This window comes from Molossus molossus, unplaced genomic scaffold, assembly GCF_014108415.1.
Source record: "Molossus molossus isolate mMolMol1 unplaced genomic scaffold, mMolMol1.p scaffold_m16_p_4, whole genome shotgun sequence".
Lineage (NCBI taxonomy): Eukaryota > Metazoa > Chordata > Mammalia > Chiroptera > Molossidae > Molossus > Molossus molossus.
Genome location: NW_023425377.1, coordinates 24,821,661 through 24,840,301, shown reverse-complemented (window position 1 = coordinate 24,840,301; position 18,641 = coordinate 24,821,661). Strand labels below are relative to the sequence as shown.

The following is an 18,641-nucleotide window of genomic DNA, read 5'->3' as shown; positions in this document are numbered from 1 at the left end:
AATGCCCCTCAGTGTACACAGGCCCATCTGCAAGGGTAGAAGCCTCACTGGCTTGAAGAGTTTGGGCACAAACTGTGTCCAATCATTGGTTTACCACAAGTTATACACATATGGGGCGGGGGGGGGAGGGGACTAGAAAGCCATGCTTATAAAAAACACCGAAAAGCTGTAAATATTTTTTTAGCAGACACATCAACAGCAACATACTATGGGACAGAAAGAAATCAGAGATTTAGCCCAAAGATACAAACACAAAGAAAACAGCAAAAATAATCTTTATAGTAAAATCATAATCCTGAATCACATAATATATTATCCAAAATGTCTAGTTTTCAACAAAAAAATTTGAACTATAGGGATGTATGACCCATATTCAGGAGAAAAACTAAGTCAGTAGAAACTGAATATGTCCAGATGTTAGATTCAGCAGACAGACTTGAAGCAGCTACTTAGAAAGGTTTTCAAGTACTAAATTTACTTGAATTTGAAGATTCTTTAAAAAGTATAACAACAATGAATAAACAGAAAATTTTCAGTGAAAACATATGTATTTGGATTAGAACAATTGTTCTAACAACAATTTAAGACTTATGGGTTTCAGCTGAAGCAGTGTACAGATATCTGTATATATCAAATTGAGAATTCTGGAATTGAAGAGAACAATAACTCAAATTATTCCAGTAGAGAGCTGAAAAGCAGCTTTAAGACTGCATAAAAATAATTAATAGGCTTGTAGAAAGATCAATCAAGGTTAACAGTGGAAGTACAGAGAGAAAATATATTGATGAAAAATGAACAGCCATGGCGTCCTTGAGATAACAACAAACCTGACAACACAAATAGGAATACTATAGAAATATCAGAAATAGATAAGAAAGAAAAATTAAAAAATATATATTTGAAGAAATAATGACCTAAATTTGCGTCAAATTTGATGGGAAAAAAAATCTTTACATTCAGGAATTTCAACAAGCCCCAAATAGGATAAATACAGGGAGATCTGTACATAGGCCCATGATGATCAAAATGTCGAAATCAAGAGATAATATTTAAAGTGGCAAAAGAGCATCTATGAAAAACCTACAGCCACATCATACTTAATGGTTAGAAAGTGAATACTTTGGCCGTGAGATTGAGAAGAAAGTGAAGATGTTTGCTTTCATCACTTCTATTCAATACATTACTTCTATTCAACCTTGAACTGGAGGCTCTAGTCAATATCATAAGGCAATATTTCTTAATTAATTAGAAACACCCTTATTGAAAAGGAAGTAACTTTCTTTGATTATAGGGACATGACACTATATATAGAAAACCCTAAGGATCCACAAAAAGAAAAATTACTAAAACTAACGAACAAGTTTAGAAGTTTTCCGTATACAAGACCAAAACTCATGTATTTCTATATAGACAATCAGATTTAAATTATTATTCATTTTGATCATAATAGCATAAACAATAAAATGTGTAGAAATAGATTTGCAAATATAAGACTTACACACTAGAAACTACAAAACATTGCCTAGAGAAATGAAAGATCTAAATAAATGGTGAGGTAGCCCATGACAATTCTTCCCCAGTTAATCTACAAATGCAACATATTTCCTATGAAAATTCTGGCACTTTTTTTTTTTTTTTTGGTAGAAATTGACAAGTTGATTCTAGTATCTATATAGAAATGTTGGGCCCTGGCTGATTTGGTCACAGGTTCGATTCCGGTCAAGGGCACGTATGTTGGTTGTGGTTCGGTCCCTGGTCCAGGTCGGGGTCATGTGGGAAGCAGCCAGTCGATGTGTCTCTCTCACATCAAAGTCTCTCTCTCTGTCTCCTTACCCCCCCTCCCAGCCTCCCACTCTATCTGAAGATAAATGGCGGAAAAAATCCTCTGGTGAGGATTTTAAAAAAAAGAAATGTTGGGACACTTTACAGTAACTGACTTCAAAATTACTATAAAGTAACAGTGATTAAAACAGTGTGTTATATAAGGACAAACATAAAGATTGATGGAATAGAATTGGGATACCTTACATTTATGGTCAATTAACATTTGACCAACTTGTCAAGAAAAACCAATACTTAAAAAATTGAATAGCCATAACCATAAAAATAAACTTAATTTCTTACCTTACATTATAAACAAAAATGAACTCAAAATGGGTTATGGTCCCAAGTGTAAGAGCTTTGCATAACTATAAAATTTCTAGATTAAAACCTACCAAAAAACCATGAATTTGAATTAGAGTAGTTTTAGATTTGGAAACAAAAGCATGACTGATGAATACAAAATTAATCATTTGGACTTTATCAAAATTAGAAATTTTTGGGTTTCAAATGAGATCAATTGAGACAATTAGAAAGTAAGTCATAGGCTGGGAGAAAATGTTTACAAATCATGTACTGGGTCAAAAACTTCAATCCACAATATACAGGACTTCTTACAACTCAATCATAAAAAGACAACAACTCAACTAAAAGTATACACTAAAGGTATATTCATGACTAATGAGCACATAAAAAGACGTTACACATTATTGTTTAGGGAAATACACATTAAAACCACAATGAGGTCAATGAGATAGTTATAGCCACTAGAATGGTTATAGTCATAAGATAGAAAAGACAGAATATTGTTAAAGTTGTGGAGAAGCTGGACACTGACAAGTGTGCAGCAATGTTAGAATACAGTTTGGAAGTTTTGAAAAAAAAACTAAATTTATGTTTAATATAACATGTTATTTTATGATGTTATGTTATTAATATCTGTTGTGTTTAATATATGTTATTATGTTAAATATGACCTAGCAAACAGGTCCTAGAAATATACCCCACTGAAGTGAAAACATATGTCCAAACTAATGAGGCATGTGAATATCCATAGCAGCACTGTTTTTAATAATCTCAAACTGACCCAAATTTAATAAACCCAAATATCCAAATATCCTCTAGTGAATGGGTAAACAAAATGAGCTACGTTTTGATAATGAAATATTATCCAGCAATTAAAAAGGGATATACCAATGATGCTGTTAAAATATGGATGGACCTCAAAAATATGCAAAATTTAAGAAGTCAGAAACAATTGCATATTTATAATTCCATTTTTATGAAATATCCAGAAAAGGTCAGTGATTGCCAAGGCTGGAGCTGGGAGCTAGGATTAACTGTACATGGGCACCGGGGAAACCCTTGGAGCAATGAAAATATTGTAAAATTGGGTTGTGGTGATGGTTATACAACTCCATAAATTTACTAAACGTATTTGAATAGAACTTTAAAAATTAGTGAATAACATGCTTTCATCGTATTTCTATCCCAATGCTTACAGTTATTTCCATTTAACATTGCATGTATTTTTTCTCTTTATCTTCTCTTTCTGTTTTATGTCATACTAGAAATCTTTCATTTCAGCTTTTTTGCTTATCTTCTTTATTGTTTATATCTATGTCATTCATTCCTGTTTTTTTTTTTTTTTTTCATTTTCTCTGTGATTTATTTTACAATGGACTGAGCCATATCAAATTTTAACTTCTTACATTTCATGACAAGGGCATTTGAATATATTAATGATCACCTCTCTCAAGATTTGTCCTTGAGGTGTTTACATCGGTCACTGTTTGCCAAACATTTTGTTTTCCCTTTCAAAACTATAGAGTACTACATAATTTGGTTTTTAAATAAATGGTACTATTTTCTATTTTAAATTAACTTTTAATTGTATTGAATTTTAGTCAGAGAACATAGACGATATTATATTGATCCTTTGGAGTTTCCTAAGGCTGTCTTGCGGCCTAATAAATAGTCTACTTTTATAAATGGTTCATATGTTCTGGAAAAAATATTTATTTTCTGTTTTGGGGATGTAGATTTCTATGAAAAGGTAATGGCTTAAGCATCTTAATTTTTCACCCCTTGATCTAATAGTTTCTGAGAAGTGTGTGCCCAAATCTCTAACTCTGGTTATTGATTTATCCATCTCAGTCTGTTGGTTGTTGACCTATCTTAGAGCCTGTTATATTAGGTGAATTTATGCTCATGATCTTTATACCTTCTTTATTCCTTCTTTCTTTTACTTAATATAATGCCTCCCTCCACCCACCCCCCCTTTTTTTATTTAGGATGCATTTTGGACTCAATTCTATATTTTAAGTATTAATATTGCTGCTTCTGCTCTCGTTCATTTTTACCTTGTATATCTTTTTTTTTTTTTTTTTATCCCATTCTAATATTTGGGTGCCTTCTCATTTTAATCTTTCTCTTGTGACCAATACTTCTTTGATCCTATTTTTAAAATCCAATCACAAATTATCTTTTAATTTGTGGGGTTAGTCAATTTACATTTTTTGTTATTTGTTATACTAGGAGTTGGTTTTCCCAAGTTTTTGTATTTTTAGTTACTAGGCTTTTTTTTCAAAAATTGTTTTTAAAGTAGTTTCTTTCTTCCAGCTTTTCACTGATGATGACTTAAATGTAACATATATTTTTGTTGTTCTTCTTTGCCCTTAATCAAATATCTGTATTTATAATTGATCACTAGTGCTAATCTCTGTGTATTGTTAATACCTCTATCTCCTCCCCTAATGTGTTAGTCTGCTCTCAGTTAATTTTGCTAAAATCTCCTAAACCTCCCCAGTTTTGTTATTGACCAGATTTTAGGTTTGAGTTACTATGGCTATTTCTCCTCTTCTCTTGTTCTTTAACATTTCATTAATTCTAGAGATGTTCCCTATTTCTTCAAATAGTCTTCCTATATATGTGTACCTCCTTTTGAGGATTTTTAATTTTATTATTCTTTATGTTTTTTTATATTTTAAATTAGTTTTTCTTTATGTCTCCTATGAGACTTTCCTAATCTGATCTTCTGGTTCACAAATTCATTATGTATTTATACCTATCCTATTTTTACTCTGTATATTGGTTTATACCATTTAAATATTTTTCATATCTGAAGCTTCCACTTTTTTCTTGCTTTATTACAGATCTTTTCCAATACCTCTCTAAAGCATAGTTACACTCTCAACACATTTTCTATGCATTTCAATAATTCTGCTTCAGTTGATACCGAATATTGTTCATATTACTGTATTTTATATTGTTTTACTCCTCAAATATGCAGATATTTTTACTTTAATATTTCATAAGGGCTTTAGTTTGCCTTATTTTGTTTTTGTTTTTCCTACTAAAGTGAATTAGGCTATATTCTAGATCAAGCTTTAGTTGCTTCCTCTCCTGGTGAGTGTAAGGAGAGGACATGAGTAAGACCTCCAGCTGAAGGTTCTGGAACCAGCATTGCTTACTCAGGTTTGCTGCCACGCCCCCAGGCCAGGAATCTGTCTGCAAGCTCTCAGAAATTGTCAGCATTAGGAAGAGGTGTTCTCTGTGGGCTGTGCTCCACCAGCCCTTGGGGTAGGAGTGGGGGGGTGGGGTGGAGGAGTAAATGCTGGCACCTGTTTGTTCTCATCACCTCCCAGCTGGGCTCTTGGCCTGCCTGCCCCGTCATCACCCTGCTAACACCTGTGACCTGGTATTCTGCTGATCTTTCCGATATAGCAGTGACTGTGGACGTTAATAACTTGGATTCATACTGCTGAGGCTTCTGTCGTTTCAACAGAAATGATTTTTGAGAGAAAACCAGCAGCTCCCCTGCTACTTTCTTATACTCCATCCATGCTTCTCTTTTTCCGCCCATTGAACAGAACCATCTAGTTCTTATCACAACTCCTTTGCAATGGCAGTTCTCTAAGCCTAGAATGCTCTTCCCTCGGGTCTTTGATAGCTGACTTCTCCTGAATCTCATGTCACCTCAAATATTACCATTGCAGAGATCTTTCTTGACACTATGTTTAAAGTAGCCATTCTTCTAAATATTAGCACATTGTTCAGTTTATTTTTCATAGCACTATAATTTAAAGTGATTTGTATTAGCCCGGCTGCTGTGGCTCAGTAGATTGAGTGTAGTCCTATGGAGTGAGAGGTCCAGGTTCAATTCCTGGTCAGGGCGCATGCCTGGGTTGCAGGCTCGATCCCCAGTAGGGGGCGTGCAGGAGGCAGTTGGTGGATGTATCGCTCTCACATAGATGTTTCTATCTCTCTAGAAACAATCAGTGAAAACATTGAAAAAGTAAATAAAAGTATTTGTATTTATTGCCTATCTCTTCCCACTAGGATGTAAGTTCCTTAAAGCATATATTTTCTTTCTTTCTTTTTCTTTTTGTACGGAGGCTGTGTGCCAGTCTATGGAATGCCCAGAGCCTAGAGAATGTGTAACACTTTTTAAAGAATAAATGAGAACCGAATGGATGAAAATAACACATATGGCCATTACTTGTCCTGTTTTCACTCTATTTTTTACTTCTTCCTCAACACGACATGATTAGTGGGGTTTGTTCTATAGTTTTTCTATTTTTTTCCTTATTTGTTGGCTTCTAGGAATGTTCTTCAATGTAATCTTCTGTTTTATAAATTCATTATATATTTGTATTCATCCTGCTTTTATTCTTTATATTGTATGACATACTAGATCACAGGTCTATATTTTAAATGTTTCATATTTATAATTAAATAGCTTTATTATGACAATAAAGACATCAAAAATTTATTTTGCAATGTGACATCATAAAGAAAAAATCTCATTTTATTCTTTGATTGTAGATAGAAAGTAAGTTTAAGTCAATTCTACGTCTTTTTTACTTAGCCCCTGTCATAATAGTGAGTTGCCAAATAATGTTTCATAAGTATTCATTTGATCTTAGCATAAATCTGTCATGTGGATAGGGTGTGCGTTTCCATTTTTCAGATGAGGAAAGTGAAATTCAAAGAAGTGGAGCAAGTGGGTGCCCAGGCTTCAGTTACTGCCTAGCGCATTTGTTTTTCTCCCTGTCCAGCTTTGTCCCGCGGTGCATATCATATTACTAGTGCTTTTGGGGTTTCTCCCATTATCCTTAAAAGGTGTTTTTTTTATTGCCTTGTCAACAGAGAAAAACAGTGGCAAGAACAACAATACATGGTTATGGTGTACTGAGCACATGTTTAAATGCTGTACATGTATTCATATATTTAAATCTCTTTAGACTCCTGAGAGGTTGATAGTATTATATGCATTTTGGAAATGAGGCTACTAAAGCACAGAGGGGTTAAGTAACTTTTCCAAATCGCACAGCTAATAAATGAAAGAGTTAGAACTATGGACCTAACAATCTGGCTAGATCACAACCCTGATCTGTAATAATAGAAACTTTATAGCAATTTATAATTTACAGAGAGCTTTCAAATCTGTAATCGACAATACCATTCTGTAGAGAAGGTAGGCAGGATTTGATAGTACCAAGTTTCAGAGAGGTGATTTGGTCTATCACACAACATCAAGGGGCTAAAATTATACTGAAATTCTGGCTTAATGTTATAAGTGCACAACAATAGAACTCACTGGAGAAGAAAAACATATTAACGAGACCATAGTGAGATCAGGGACGATAAAACATGGTTCAAGAACAGAGATATCATTAGATTTCAGAAGTATTTCAGAAGGAAAATTAGGTAAAAGGGAACTGCCCATGTAGTAGGAAGGTTACTGCACTTGAGTCACCTAATCTAAACTGAACCCCCAGCATTTTCACTTGCTGTCAGGAGACCTTGGGCAAATTACTTAACCATACTGTTCCAGTGTTTTCATATCTAAAAATGAGAGTTGTATTAAATAGCTTCGTAGTATGCTAAACTTCTCTGAGTCTGTGGTGTTAGGGGAAGAAAGTGAGTGCCTCAGTACGTCACCCTTGGCTCTTTCTCACTGAACAGTTTTTCTAAGTCAAGGATTGATGTCCTGTTTATGTGCACCCGAGATTACCCACCGAGACATTTAGTATGTATTATAAATCTCTTTTTCTCCATTTCACCCAGTAGATAGTGAGCGAGTTGAAGGCAAGGACTGAGTTCTACCTTAGTTCTAGCTCACAGCAGGTTATCCATGTTGACTAATAAATGAATACATAAGTAAATGAGTTTCATACTTCCCCACGTGAATCATGCAATACTGAGTGGCTTCTACATGTCTGAGACTGCTCTAGGTGGCTATAGGCATTGGACAGAAAGGCACTGAGTTCTATAAAGTTTCCAAAAACCATGTTGCAAGCATTACAATCCAGGTGGCAAATGGCAAGTTTCTTTCCCCGTTCTAGGATGTTTGCAGTGCTTTCCGGCCTTATGTGAAGAATGGAAGACTCGGGTGCACAAGGGAAAATGATCCAGTTCTTGGTCCTGATGGGAGGACACATGGCAATATGTGTGCGATGTGTGCTGAGCTGTTGTGAGTATCATCGTCCCCAAGCAGGTCAAGCAGGAGGGCCTGAGGAGCATACACTTGGTTGCTGTCCTAAGGACCACTCCACAGAGAAATAAGGTCCTTTTGATGAGGTGTGCAACCCTTTGTCTTCCTACGGTGAAATACTCCTCGCTCCCAGAGTGGCTTTTCTCTTTTCAATTCATATCATCTACCAAAGTTTCTTTTTTTTTCTTTTAATATTTTTTCTTTATTGATTTTAGAGAAAGAGAAAGGGAGAGAGAGAGAAAAATGGAAACATGGATGAGAGAGAACATCAATCTGCCGCCTTCTGCATGCCCCCCACTGGGGATCAGGCCCACAACCTGGGCATGTGCCCTGACCGGGAATTGAACCGATGACCTCTTGGTACATGGGTCAACGCTCAACCAGTGAGCCACACCAGCTGGGCTAAAGTTTCTTTTTTAAAAGAAATATTTTTATTGATTCTTAGAGAGAGAGGAAGAGAGAGCGAGAGATAGAGAGAAACATTGATGTGAGAGCAGAACATCAATTGGCTACCTCCTACTCACACCCCCACCGGGAATCGAGCCCGAAACCTGGGCATGTGCCCTGACTGGGAATCGAACTGGCAACCATTTGGTGCATGGGACAGAGCTCAACCAATTGAACCATACTGGCCAGGGCATCTGCTAAAGATTATTAAAAGGAGTGGATACAGTGGTTATGTTAGTTAATAAATTCAAGACTTAATTTATTTAATTATAATGACTTGAAAATGTCCAATATTTTATGAAGCATAATGTTTTGAAATTGAAAAAGCACTTTCATATGGAATAACCTAGATCAGTCATTTGACATGCATTGCTTCATTTTGGCATGTAAAGAGATTCTTACTAAAATGAAAGTCTAATTTAAAATAATAGTAATGTCACGTGGCTGAATTTCTTATTAGTACAAAAGGTGGGATTTATGAAAGGGAGAAACTGTTATGTTAATCTTTCTCTGGATGCCAGACATGGCTCCAAGCACTGAGACCCAGGTATGAATACGATCCAATGAGTCTATAGTATTCTGGATGTTAAACAAGATATAGACTCTCTAATCCGTATGCCAGCAAGCCTTCAAGTGCTCTGCATACATCACTGGGATCTTTAAAATCTGGACAGAGAAAGATGTACAGATTAAAAATCTTCACACCTGCCTTTCAAAATTATAGTGTACTGTTGTAGAATTCAAGGCATTTGGTTTACAAAACAATAATTATAACTGGTTTCCAGGTTTGAAATTAGCCAAATGTTCACTTTTTTTTAAATCAAGGAGACGTGTACTTTTAGTGTTGAATCCTGCACTAATTCTGTGACTTCTTTTCATGCACTAGCTAAAAAAGAGAATTTGACCTCCCTAACTCTGGGTTTCTTTCTCTGTAGAACTAAGATAATAACATAGAATAACATGAGACTGCGATTAGATAGTTGATGATTTGAAAGGACTTAGGAGCTCAGCTTTATGTAGCTTTTATTAACAATGATGCTTTTACATAAAGGTAAACACTTTACAAGGTATAAAAAGTTATACATAGGGTGTGGGTGCCAATATTTCAAAGACTCTGTTTGGTCTCATCCTGTCACAACATTGTTCTAAAGCTCTTGGTGCTGCCTTTTAAAGGAAATTTTCCTGACAATCTGTTTGTCAATCAAGGAGTCACACCCGCCCAGTTGTATAGAACAAAGCTTCTAATTGACTGTCAGTGAGTCATTTTCACACCCTTTCCTATCTTTAGCAATTTTCTGGTTCAGATGTTCAAGACAGAGAAAAGCTTGTCTAACGTAACTGGATCAATTTAGGGCAAAGGACAAGTTAGCACAGAACTGGACACTGAAAATATGATCGAGCTATAAACTGACCATGTGTTTTCATTCTAAACAGCTTAAAAGAAGCTGAAGAAAATAACAAGCAACAAGATATAATCAGAGTTCTACGAAGTGCTGAAATGGTAAATTACTCACCAATGCAAGCTGGTTCTTGTAGCTACAAATATTAACAATCATACGCTTGGAGGTTTGCGGTCATTTAATAATGTCATTGTCCTTCATTATCACGTAGAATTCTCTCCCTTAATCACACAATTCCCCAAGTTGAAGATTCTTAATGTATTAATCATTAAATTCATTTTTAAAACAGCATTTCCCACCTAAAGCTCAAAATATGCAATTTTCCTCTTTGCTTAAAAAAAAGAAAAAGAAAAAGAATGTAAGTCAGAACATTTATGCAAATTAAATTCTGCTTAATTTCCACCAGACTTCTCTCTGACTGTAGAGTAAATTTATCCTGCTTTGAATAAATTATTTTAAAATGTAACATAATATAAATTAGACAGGAATAACTTCAAAAATAATTTTTTTTATTATTTAAGACATTTATTAAGAAGTGCTTGCAGTCTTTGGCTTTGTTTTTTTTAATCAAGTTGTAAAATTTTATGACAAATTAAAAATAAGTGCAAAAAAATAATAATAATAAAATAAAAAATAATTCTAGCGTCTGTTGAACAATATAGCCGCTGATGTATTTTGTGTATAATCCAATTGACAGAATTGGAATTATTAATGTTTCCAGTATGGTCATTACATTCAGTGATGCCTGCATTTATAAAGGTCTTGTTTCTGTTAAAAAACATCTCAAACATAAAAATATTGAGATTGTGGTTTTGAAAATATACTTAAAATTAGGTTTTTAAAAATTATTGAATGACTTAATTTTTCCATCTAGCATAAAAATATTATTCATTTTGTTACTAGAATAGACATTGTAGGTAAATGCAGCCTTACCTATAAGAAGGTTAGTAAATCCACGTTCAATAAAAATGATTGTAGTTATTTTGCTGAATGACTAACCCTTTGCTGAGAGGTCAGAATGACTGAGTTTTAGCCTCAGCTCTGTCATGCTCTGGGTGTGTGAAACCAGCAAGTCACCTCCTCTCTCTGGGTCTCAATTTCCTCGTCAGTAAAATGAGGAGGTTGGATAAATGATCTCAGTTCTATTTTCCTGTTGGTTTGGGATTCTACGTCTTATACGTTTTTGTGGTAATACAAGTATATGATTTATTTAAAACTTTTTTTTCTTTATTGATTTTAGAGAGAGGAAGGGAGAGGGAGAGAGATAGAAACATCAATGAGAGAGAACATCGACTGGCCACCTCCTGCATGCCCCCCACTGAGGATTTGGCCCACAACCTGGGCATGTGCCCTGACCGGGAATCAAACTGGTGACCTCTTGGTGCATGGGTCAACGCTCAACCACTGAGCCACACCGGCCAGATGGGCATATGTTTTCTAAGGGAGACATAGGTTTAGCTTATGGTAGTCAAGGCCTGACCTTCCAGTTTATATTGCTATTCAATGAAGCAATTTCCCCACCCTACATAGGGTATTTAAAAAAAAGAAAGAGAGAAAGAGAGAGAGAGGAAGGAGAAAGAAAGAAAGAAAGAAAGAAAGAAAGAAAGAAAGAAAGAAAGAAAGAAAGAAAGAAAGAAAGAAAGAAAGAAAGGCATTTAGAGTTGTCAACAACTTGTTCAACACTCACTGAAATTGAAAAACAATTCTTTAGTGCTGGTTGTTAAATTTCAGTCCAAAACTTTGGGTCATCTTGTGGCAGTCAGCATTTTATTATTCTAAAAACACAAAGAGAGTTCTTTCCCTTATCTTCCATCCCATCTCAGCTACTTTTCCTCGTCCTCTCTGTGGCTGGGGTCATTGTTTCAGTGGGGCCAATGGACACGATTATGTTGCATAGGACTGCTTTGTAGTGATGGCTCAGTGTCTGCCCCATAATTAAACTGTCAGTGGGTTGCTCACAAAAGTATTTCTTCAGAATCTCGTCAGATGAATCACAACTTATAAACTGAAATTATCATTGTTTCTCTGATGGGAATCGGTGAGCATTGATTTTATTACCATGTTATTGTTATCGGGTGACTATCTTCTGCATCTGTATTCTTAGATTGTTACAACCAGGAAGTCTGGAGCACACCCATTGCTCCTTCAAAAACATCTTCTTATTAGGAGGTAATTAGGATTCTCTTTTAAAGTGTCCTAAATAACACGTGTTATTAAAAAAAAAAAAATCAGAGAATTCAAGATCTACAAAAGGCCCTAGAGAGCATCTGTTCCGAAAACTTCCTCATCTAAGTGGTGGGATTTGGGTCTCAAAGGTGGTGGGGCTCTGCTGTGGTCTCCCAGCGAGTTTGAAGCTGCCAGGTCTCTGACTCAAACCACACTTTGTATGCTCATATTTTCTTGACTGAAATGGGAAGATGAAGGTCACTCATTTGAAGAGAAGGCTGAATGGAAGCATTTTTTGTAGGTTAAATTATAGTAACACACGTCACTACAAAATATGCTTACTGACATAGAAATGCCCAAGTCTAGAGTGATTTGGGTTATGTGAGTGTGTATGTGTGTATATAAATTCAGCTGACATCAAATAGTAGAGTTTTCAAAGCACAAAGAAGAACCTGAAAGTACTGAACAAAAGCATCAAGAAATCTGGGTGCACACCTCTCAGATATTGGGGGGAAGTCACAACCTTTGAAAGATTTTCTAAATAAATATTCATCTTGATGTTCTACCTCTCTGAGGTGGGGAGTGAATGAAAATTAGATTCACTCTCTTCAAGGTGTCCACCTATCCTATTAGAAATAAACATCTATAAAGGAGGCAGAGTACATAAAAATGATGCACAGTTCCATGGAGAAAACAAACTAAAGGAAGCATAATGCTGTTGGATACCATATTAATTTTTTTCTTGCCAACTAATTTGGATTGTTCTTGACTTGATCCCTATTAAGTAGCATGTGAGTATCTCATCTCACAGATTCTATATCCTGCTCATTGGCAACCTTATTTTGTCTTGCCTGCTGCATGTTTTGCAACTCCATGAAAGACTTTTTATTTATTATCTTTTTTTCACAGATTTGAAAGTTAACTATCTAGTGTTAGAAAATACTTTCTCAACCTTATCTTTTCTAAGGCTCTTTTACCTTTTGATAAATATACCACATAATAAATATAGGTACTGAGTAATTCCACAATGTAACCACTATTTCTTCTTAATTCTCATTAATATGTGATATGTGTTTACCAACACCTTCGAGACCTGACATTCTTTGACTATGAAACCCTGGTGTACTTTTTAGCATTAAAATGTAGAAAAGTGTTCAATGTAATTGTCTTTTTAAAGGATTTTTGCAAGGAATATGAAGAGCAAGCGAAGAAAGGAAGACTTTATTGTACACGGGAGAGTGACCCAATCCGTGGCCCTGACGGCAGGATACATGGCAACAAATGTGCCCTGTGTGCAGACTTTTTGTGAGTACAGTTGTGGTTTCTTTGGGGTGACTCAGAAGGTGAAGTGGAGATTGACTGGAATGATGAGTCAGATCAGTGTTGAGGTGAAGATTTGTTGTTCAAAACTTTCAAGCACTTTTATGTTCTCTGCAAGTCATAATACCACCTAGTGAGTAGATCCTAATGGTGTATGTCTATTTCCAATGACAAATGGATTCTACTTTCCGGTTGGAAGACAGGATGACAAAATACATCTGAACATTTCCTCTCATAAACTTTGTAAGTCTTCCTATGAGATAGTCATAATACAAAATGAGGGTAAGAAGCAGGTGCCAAGCCTTTGCTTGCCTCAGTAATCATCTCATCATGACAGTCATACTATCTCTCAGATCCTTGAATTCTCTAAGTTCTTACTCGATGCTTTGCTTTGCCAGTTTGCCTCAGTCTTGGCCAGCTAATGTCTTCTCTTCTGCAGAATTCATTTCCACATCATCCTTCCTTGTATAAGCCCCCTAAAATCCTTAATTGAGGTTGAATCCTTGTAACTCTTATTGATTTTATTTCATAACAATCATTGCAGTTGGTCACTGGATAATTATTTCTATGACTGCTTATTGACTGTCAGTCTTCTGTACTGGGCTCTAAGTTCCAAAAAGATGGAGCATGTGTTTGTTTTATGTCTTACTGTGCTATATGCCCAGGGCCCAGGCTAGTGCTTGCCAAAAAATTGTTACTAACTAAATGTTGAATGAATGTATGAAAGAAGATCCTGGGTGACAGGAAGCATAAGGCTAAATAGCAGAAATAAGCCATGGCTAGGCACAGTCATACACATATATAGTGCAGGACCAGAGGAAAACATCCCCTAAGAGGAAAATATTCAGGTATGAAATAGAATGATGGATGTAGGAATCATTTTCACTTTGAGATCTGAGGTGTGTTCTTAGTGAAGGGAAAATTTAAACTGGGGAGATTTAAAAGAAAGAGGGATACACAAAAGATCGTCACAATGAAAGGAAATGGTGTACATGAAGACAAAATAGAAGAAAGAGGTTCTTTGGGGAAATAGTGGAGCTTTCGATTTGATAAGAGGCTTTAAGGTGATTGGAAAGTGTTTGTACAAGAATTCAGGAATACTTAGCTGTTTTACCACTTGAGCCTAAATGACAGTTTTGTAACAGGAAGATTTGAAGCATTAGAGGAATGTATTCATTTTTGTTACTTTCTCAAGGAAACGGCATTTTTTAGAAGAACAGAACGCAAATGAAAACCAGAGAAAGGCTGAAGAAAAACTTAAAGTAAAAAGAGAAACTGAGGTGAGGATTAGTTCGATCAATCTAGTCATGACTTTCAATATCGGTTCATTGTTCCTCCACTACTGATGGGTGTTCTGGAAACTAATTTACAGTTTTTCTTTTTTATAAGATTAAAATAGTACCTATGGCATTATAGTTTTAAGCTCTGTTTGGAGGAAATTAATCAAGACATATTAGTAAAATAATTCCCCATTCCTAATTGAAGGTGTACATCAAAGCAGGTGTACATGAACTTTATCTGAGTTCAAAGTTCGAAATGCATCTTTCTTCAAAAGCGTGGTTGTCATTTTGGAAGTTTTCATTTTGAAAGTGATATCCGTGGAAAACTTTAATATGCTCTGTTTAAAATTGTTCTCCATCATATTTTCTAAACATCTCACCTAGTCATCTGCCTTTTTTCTGTGCTACTCTCTTAGCTCCAATACCTAGTAGCTTCCCTTTGCATTGACACGGTAGCATCCTGCCTGATGTCTACACTTCTAGCTAAAGTTTTCCTCAGTCCTCAAGATTTACCTTCCATGTTGTTTTTATAGGGTAGGAAATATTTTCATGAGCCAATGGCATTATGTGAATTCAACATTTGAAGGTATCTGTCACTCCCTGAAGAAACCCTATTTAACGTATTTCTTACAAAGTTACACCACCTTCTATGATGTGTAGTTCACAGTTTTATAAAATAACCCATTCTATTAATTCACCTTTGCCTTCACGTAACTCCAGATTATTGCCTCGGTCTCATTTTCAACTGCTTTCTTCCCCTCAGCCCTAGGTTTTTAATTTTATTTCTCAAACATCCTCCAACTATTCTTTTATTTCTAATTTCTTCCTTTCATTTTTCCTCCCTCTCTCTCTCTCTTTCTTTTTATCCTCACCCGAGGACATTTTTTCCATTTTTTGTTCAGATGGAGTGGGAGGGAGAGAGAGGAAAAGAGAGCGAGAAACATCTTTGTGAAAGGGACACATCAAGTGGCTGCCACCCTCACGACCCAACCAGGGCTGGGGACAAACTGCAACCAAGGTATGTGCCCTTAGCGGGAACCAAACCCGGGTCTCTCTGGACCACAGGCCGACGCTCTAACCGCTGAGCAAAACCGACCAGGCTTTTTCCTCCCTCTTTTCTTTCTTCCTTTCTTTTCTTCTATAGTTTCCCTGACTTAAGTCTCTAGTCACACAAATCCTCCACACATCTGGCTGGATACTCTTTCTAAAACAAAGGTTTGCGCACAGCTGGTGTTGCTCAGTGGATTGAGCATTGTCCCATGGACTGAGAGGTCTGGGTTTGATTCCCAGTCAGGGTACATGCCGGGGTTGCAGGCTTGATCCCCAGTACAGGGCGTGCAGGAGGCAGCCAATAGATGTTTCTCTCACATGGATGTTTCTGTTTCTCTCTCCCTTCCTATCCAAAAAAAAAGAAAAATTATTAAAAAGATGATTTGAGTATGTTCTTCTCTGCTACAAATATTTATTATTTTCTCATTTCCTAAGAATATAGTCAAAATTCCTTTCAAACTTGAGTGGTCTGGTTTTGACTTCCCTTCAAGGTCTCATTTTTTTTTTTTTACCAGTTCTCAAACTTTTCTCTCTTTGCCATAATTCTTTAGTCACTATGCTCATGGCAACAAAAGATTATCTTGAAATAACATGTTCTTTTATGCTTCTGTGTCTTTGAATATCATAATTCCTCTTAGAGGACATTTTTATGCCACATTGTTTTCCTGGAAATTATCCCAATGATACAAATCAGATATAAGTTCTTCTCTGAACTTCCACGAATTATTCTTTCCTTCTTGTCTGTATGCACTTAATTCAGTCTTGTGCTATCTGTTAGCTTTTTACATTGTAATTCCTTATCCTTTTCACTTGAGCAATGGAAGAGCTACACCACATTTATATTTATAGCCCCTTAATACATTTGTTGAAGACCTAACCATATGACTATTCCGAAGCCAAGTGTCACAAAATTGGGGGATGATCCTAAATCCTTAAAGTTTTATTTTTATTTTTAATTCCTCTTTCTCAATATTTTGGATGACGCGAATCTCAAATGTATAAGCAGAGAACTATAACTATGCTGTCTCATGTTTATTATTCAGAAACTCTGCAGTGAATATCAGGGCCGTGCAAAGAATGGAATGCTTTTCTGTACCCGAGAAAATGACCCCGTCCGTGGTCCAGATGGGAAAATGCACGGCAACTTGTGTTCCATGTGTCAAGCCTTCTAGTGAGTATAGAGCTTTAGCTTGTCAAGGAGTGAAGGGATCTTACAGCAAAACCAATAGAACCAGCTTGGTTCATAGATGAGGAAACTGTGGCTTGGAGTAGGGAGGGCAGTTGAGTAAGTTACACCGAAAATGTTAGCAACAGAGCTCGGAGTCAGTACCTAGAACTATTATTCCAAGGTGTCTGTTTTGCCATCACTCATTGTCTTAAGCACTGAAACGTTCTGACAAGCATGAGCTTGTACAAATATCCAAAAGTTTCTACTGCTGAACTTTCATAAACCTGTTGTACAAGTTTATAGGCATCTCATCTTCCCGAGGGGTAAGATCTCAAAGTTAGCACTGAAGGTAGAAATTGACTACTAGAGTTACAGCTGTTCATGAAACAACCACGAACGCTTATCAAAGTACAGTAAATGTTACTTTATATACTATTGCTCAGTAAGTTAGAATCGACAGTCTGCTTTCAAAATTTGGAACTACTCTGTTTATTTGATTGAGCTTAGTTTAAGTAATGATTTACATTTAGAATCTATGGCCTCTTGATTACAATGTGTGGTTGAAATACCATCACTTCCCTATTCATATCATGCAGTTCTATTGCTCAAAGCAAATTTAGGCTCATTGGGTTTACCATTGGACGGCATTTTCCTACCTGCCCTACATTTTGTGTGTGGGTAACACAGTCGTATGTAAACCATACATTTCAATTGAATTAATAAAGTTAGTATGTGCCCAATGGGGCAGGTGAATCAGAGACTTGAGGGGAGAAACTTGACTAGTTGCCCATATCCTGAAAGTGCTGCAAAGCCCTTTGCACCTCACCTCCTGTCTGAGAAACAGGGGAGCAGTTGATATGCTTTGTAAAGGCCACCTTTAGCCTCCAGGTGACATGTCACCATGGTCCTAGTTTTAATAATCTCCTTTATGGATATTAATGATGTTTCTTTTCTGACCAGGGGCAAGAAAGGTAGTTAATACAAAGCAAGTTCTTTAGATCCACAAGTACTATTGTTCTCTTAATGTTAAGCAGAAACTGTGAAGAAATTATGGTATCTTAGCATGCTGGAGGCTGTTTTATTGCCTCTCATTGGCATGTAGTGATAAAAGGACAACATTGCTTCTTCCTAAGGAGGGAGGACAGATTAGCAATGCAGGAATGTGGAGAAATTATTGCCTGGACGTTTGGTCCTATGGTTCCTTTCATTTTCTCTCCTTCAGCCAAGCAGAAATGGAAGAAAAGAAAAAGGCAGAAGCAAGAAATAAGAGAGAACCTAAGAAAACACCCTCATTTGCAGTGAGTTGAATCCATCCAATAAGTCCTAGTTGGCACAATCACTTGAACATACTTCAAAGAGCCTAAAGACTTAAATATTGCTCTATAAAAATAACCAGAAAATCTCAGCCCTGCAATCTGGGGTTGACATCAACACGGATGCTATGGGAGCTCGATCAGCTCATGCTGCATCTGAGACTAGCCACGTACAAT

The 18,641-nt window shown here is 36.2% G+C and overlaps 1 protein-coding gene across 1 annotated transcript in view; it reads left to right on the top strand.

The window, feature by feature from the left end:
* The window catches only part of SPINK5 (serine peptidase inhibitor Kazal type 5), an 85,817-nt gene that overhangs the window by 13,719 nt on the left and 53,457 nt on the right, over nucleotides 1–18,641 (top strand). The window contains exons 5-10 of the mRNA XM_036281625.1: nucleotides 8,172–8,299; nucleotides 10,202–10,268; nucleotides 13,511–13,638; nucleotides 14,849–14,933; nucleotides 17,027–17,154; nucleotides 18,374–18,449. Of these exons, the coding sequence (XP_036137518.1) occupies nucleotides 8,172–8,299; nucleotides 10,202–10,268; nucleotides 13,511–13,638; nucleotides 14,849–14,933; nucleotides 17,027–17,154; nucleotides 18,374–18,449 (612 nt within the window). The remainder of the gene's footprint in view (nucleotides 1–8,171; nucleotides 8,300–10,201; nucleotides 10,269–13,510; nucleotides 13,639–14,848; nucleotides 14,934–17,026; nucleotides 17,155–18,373; nucleotides 18,450–18,641) is intronic.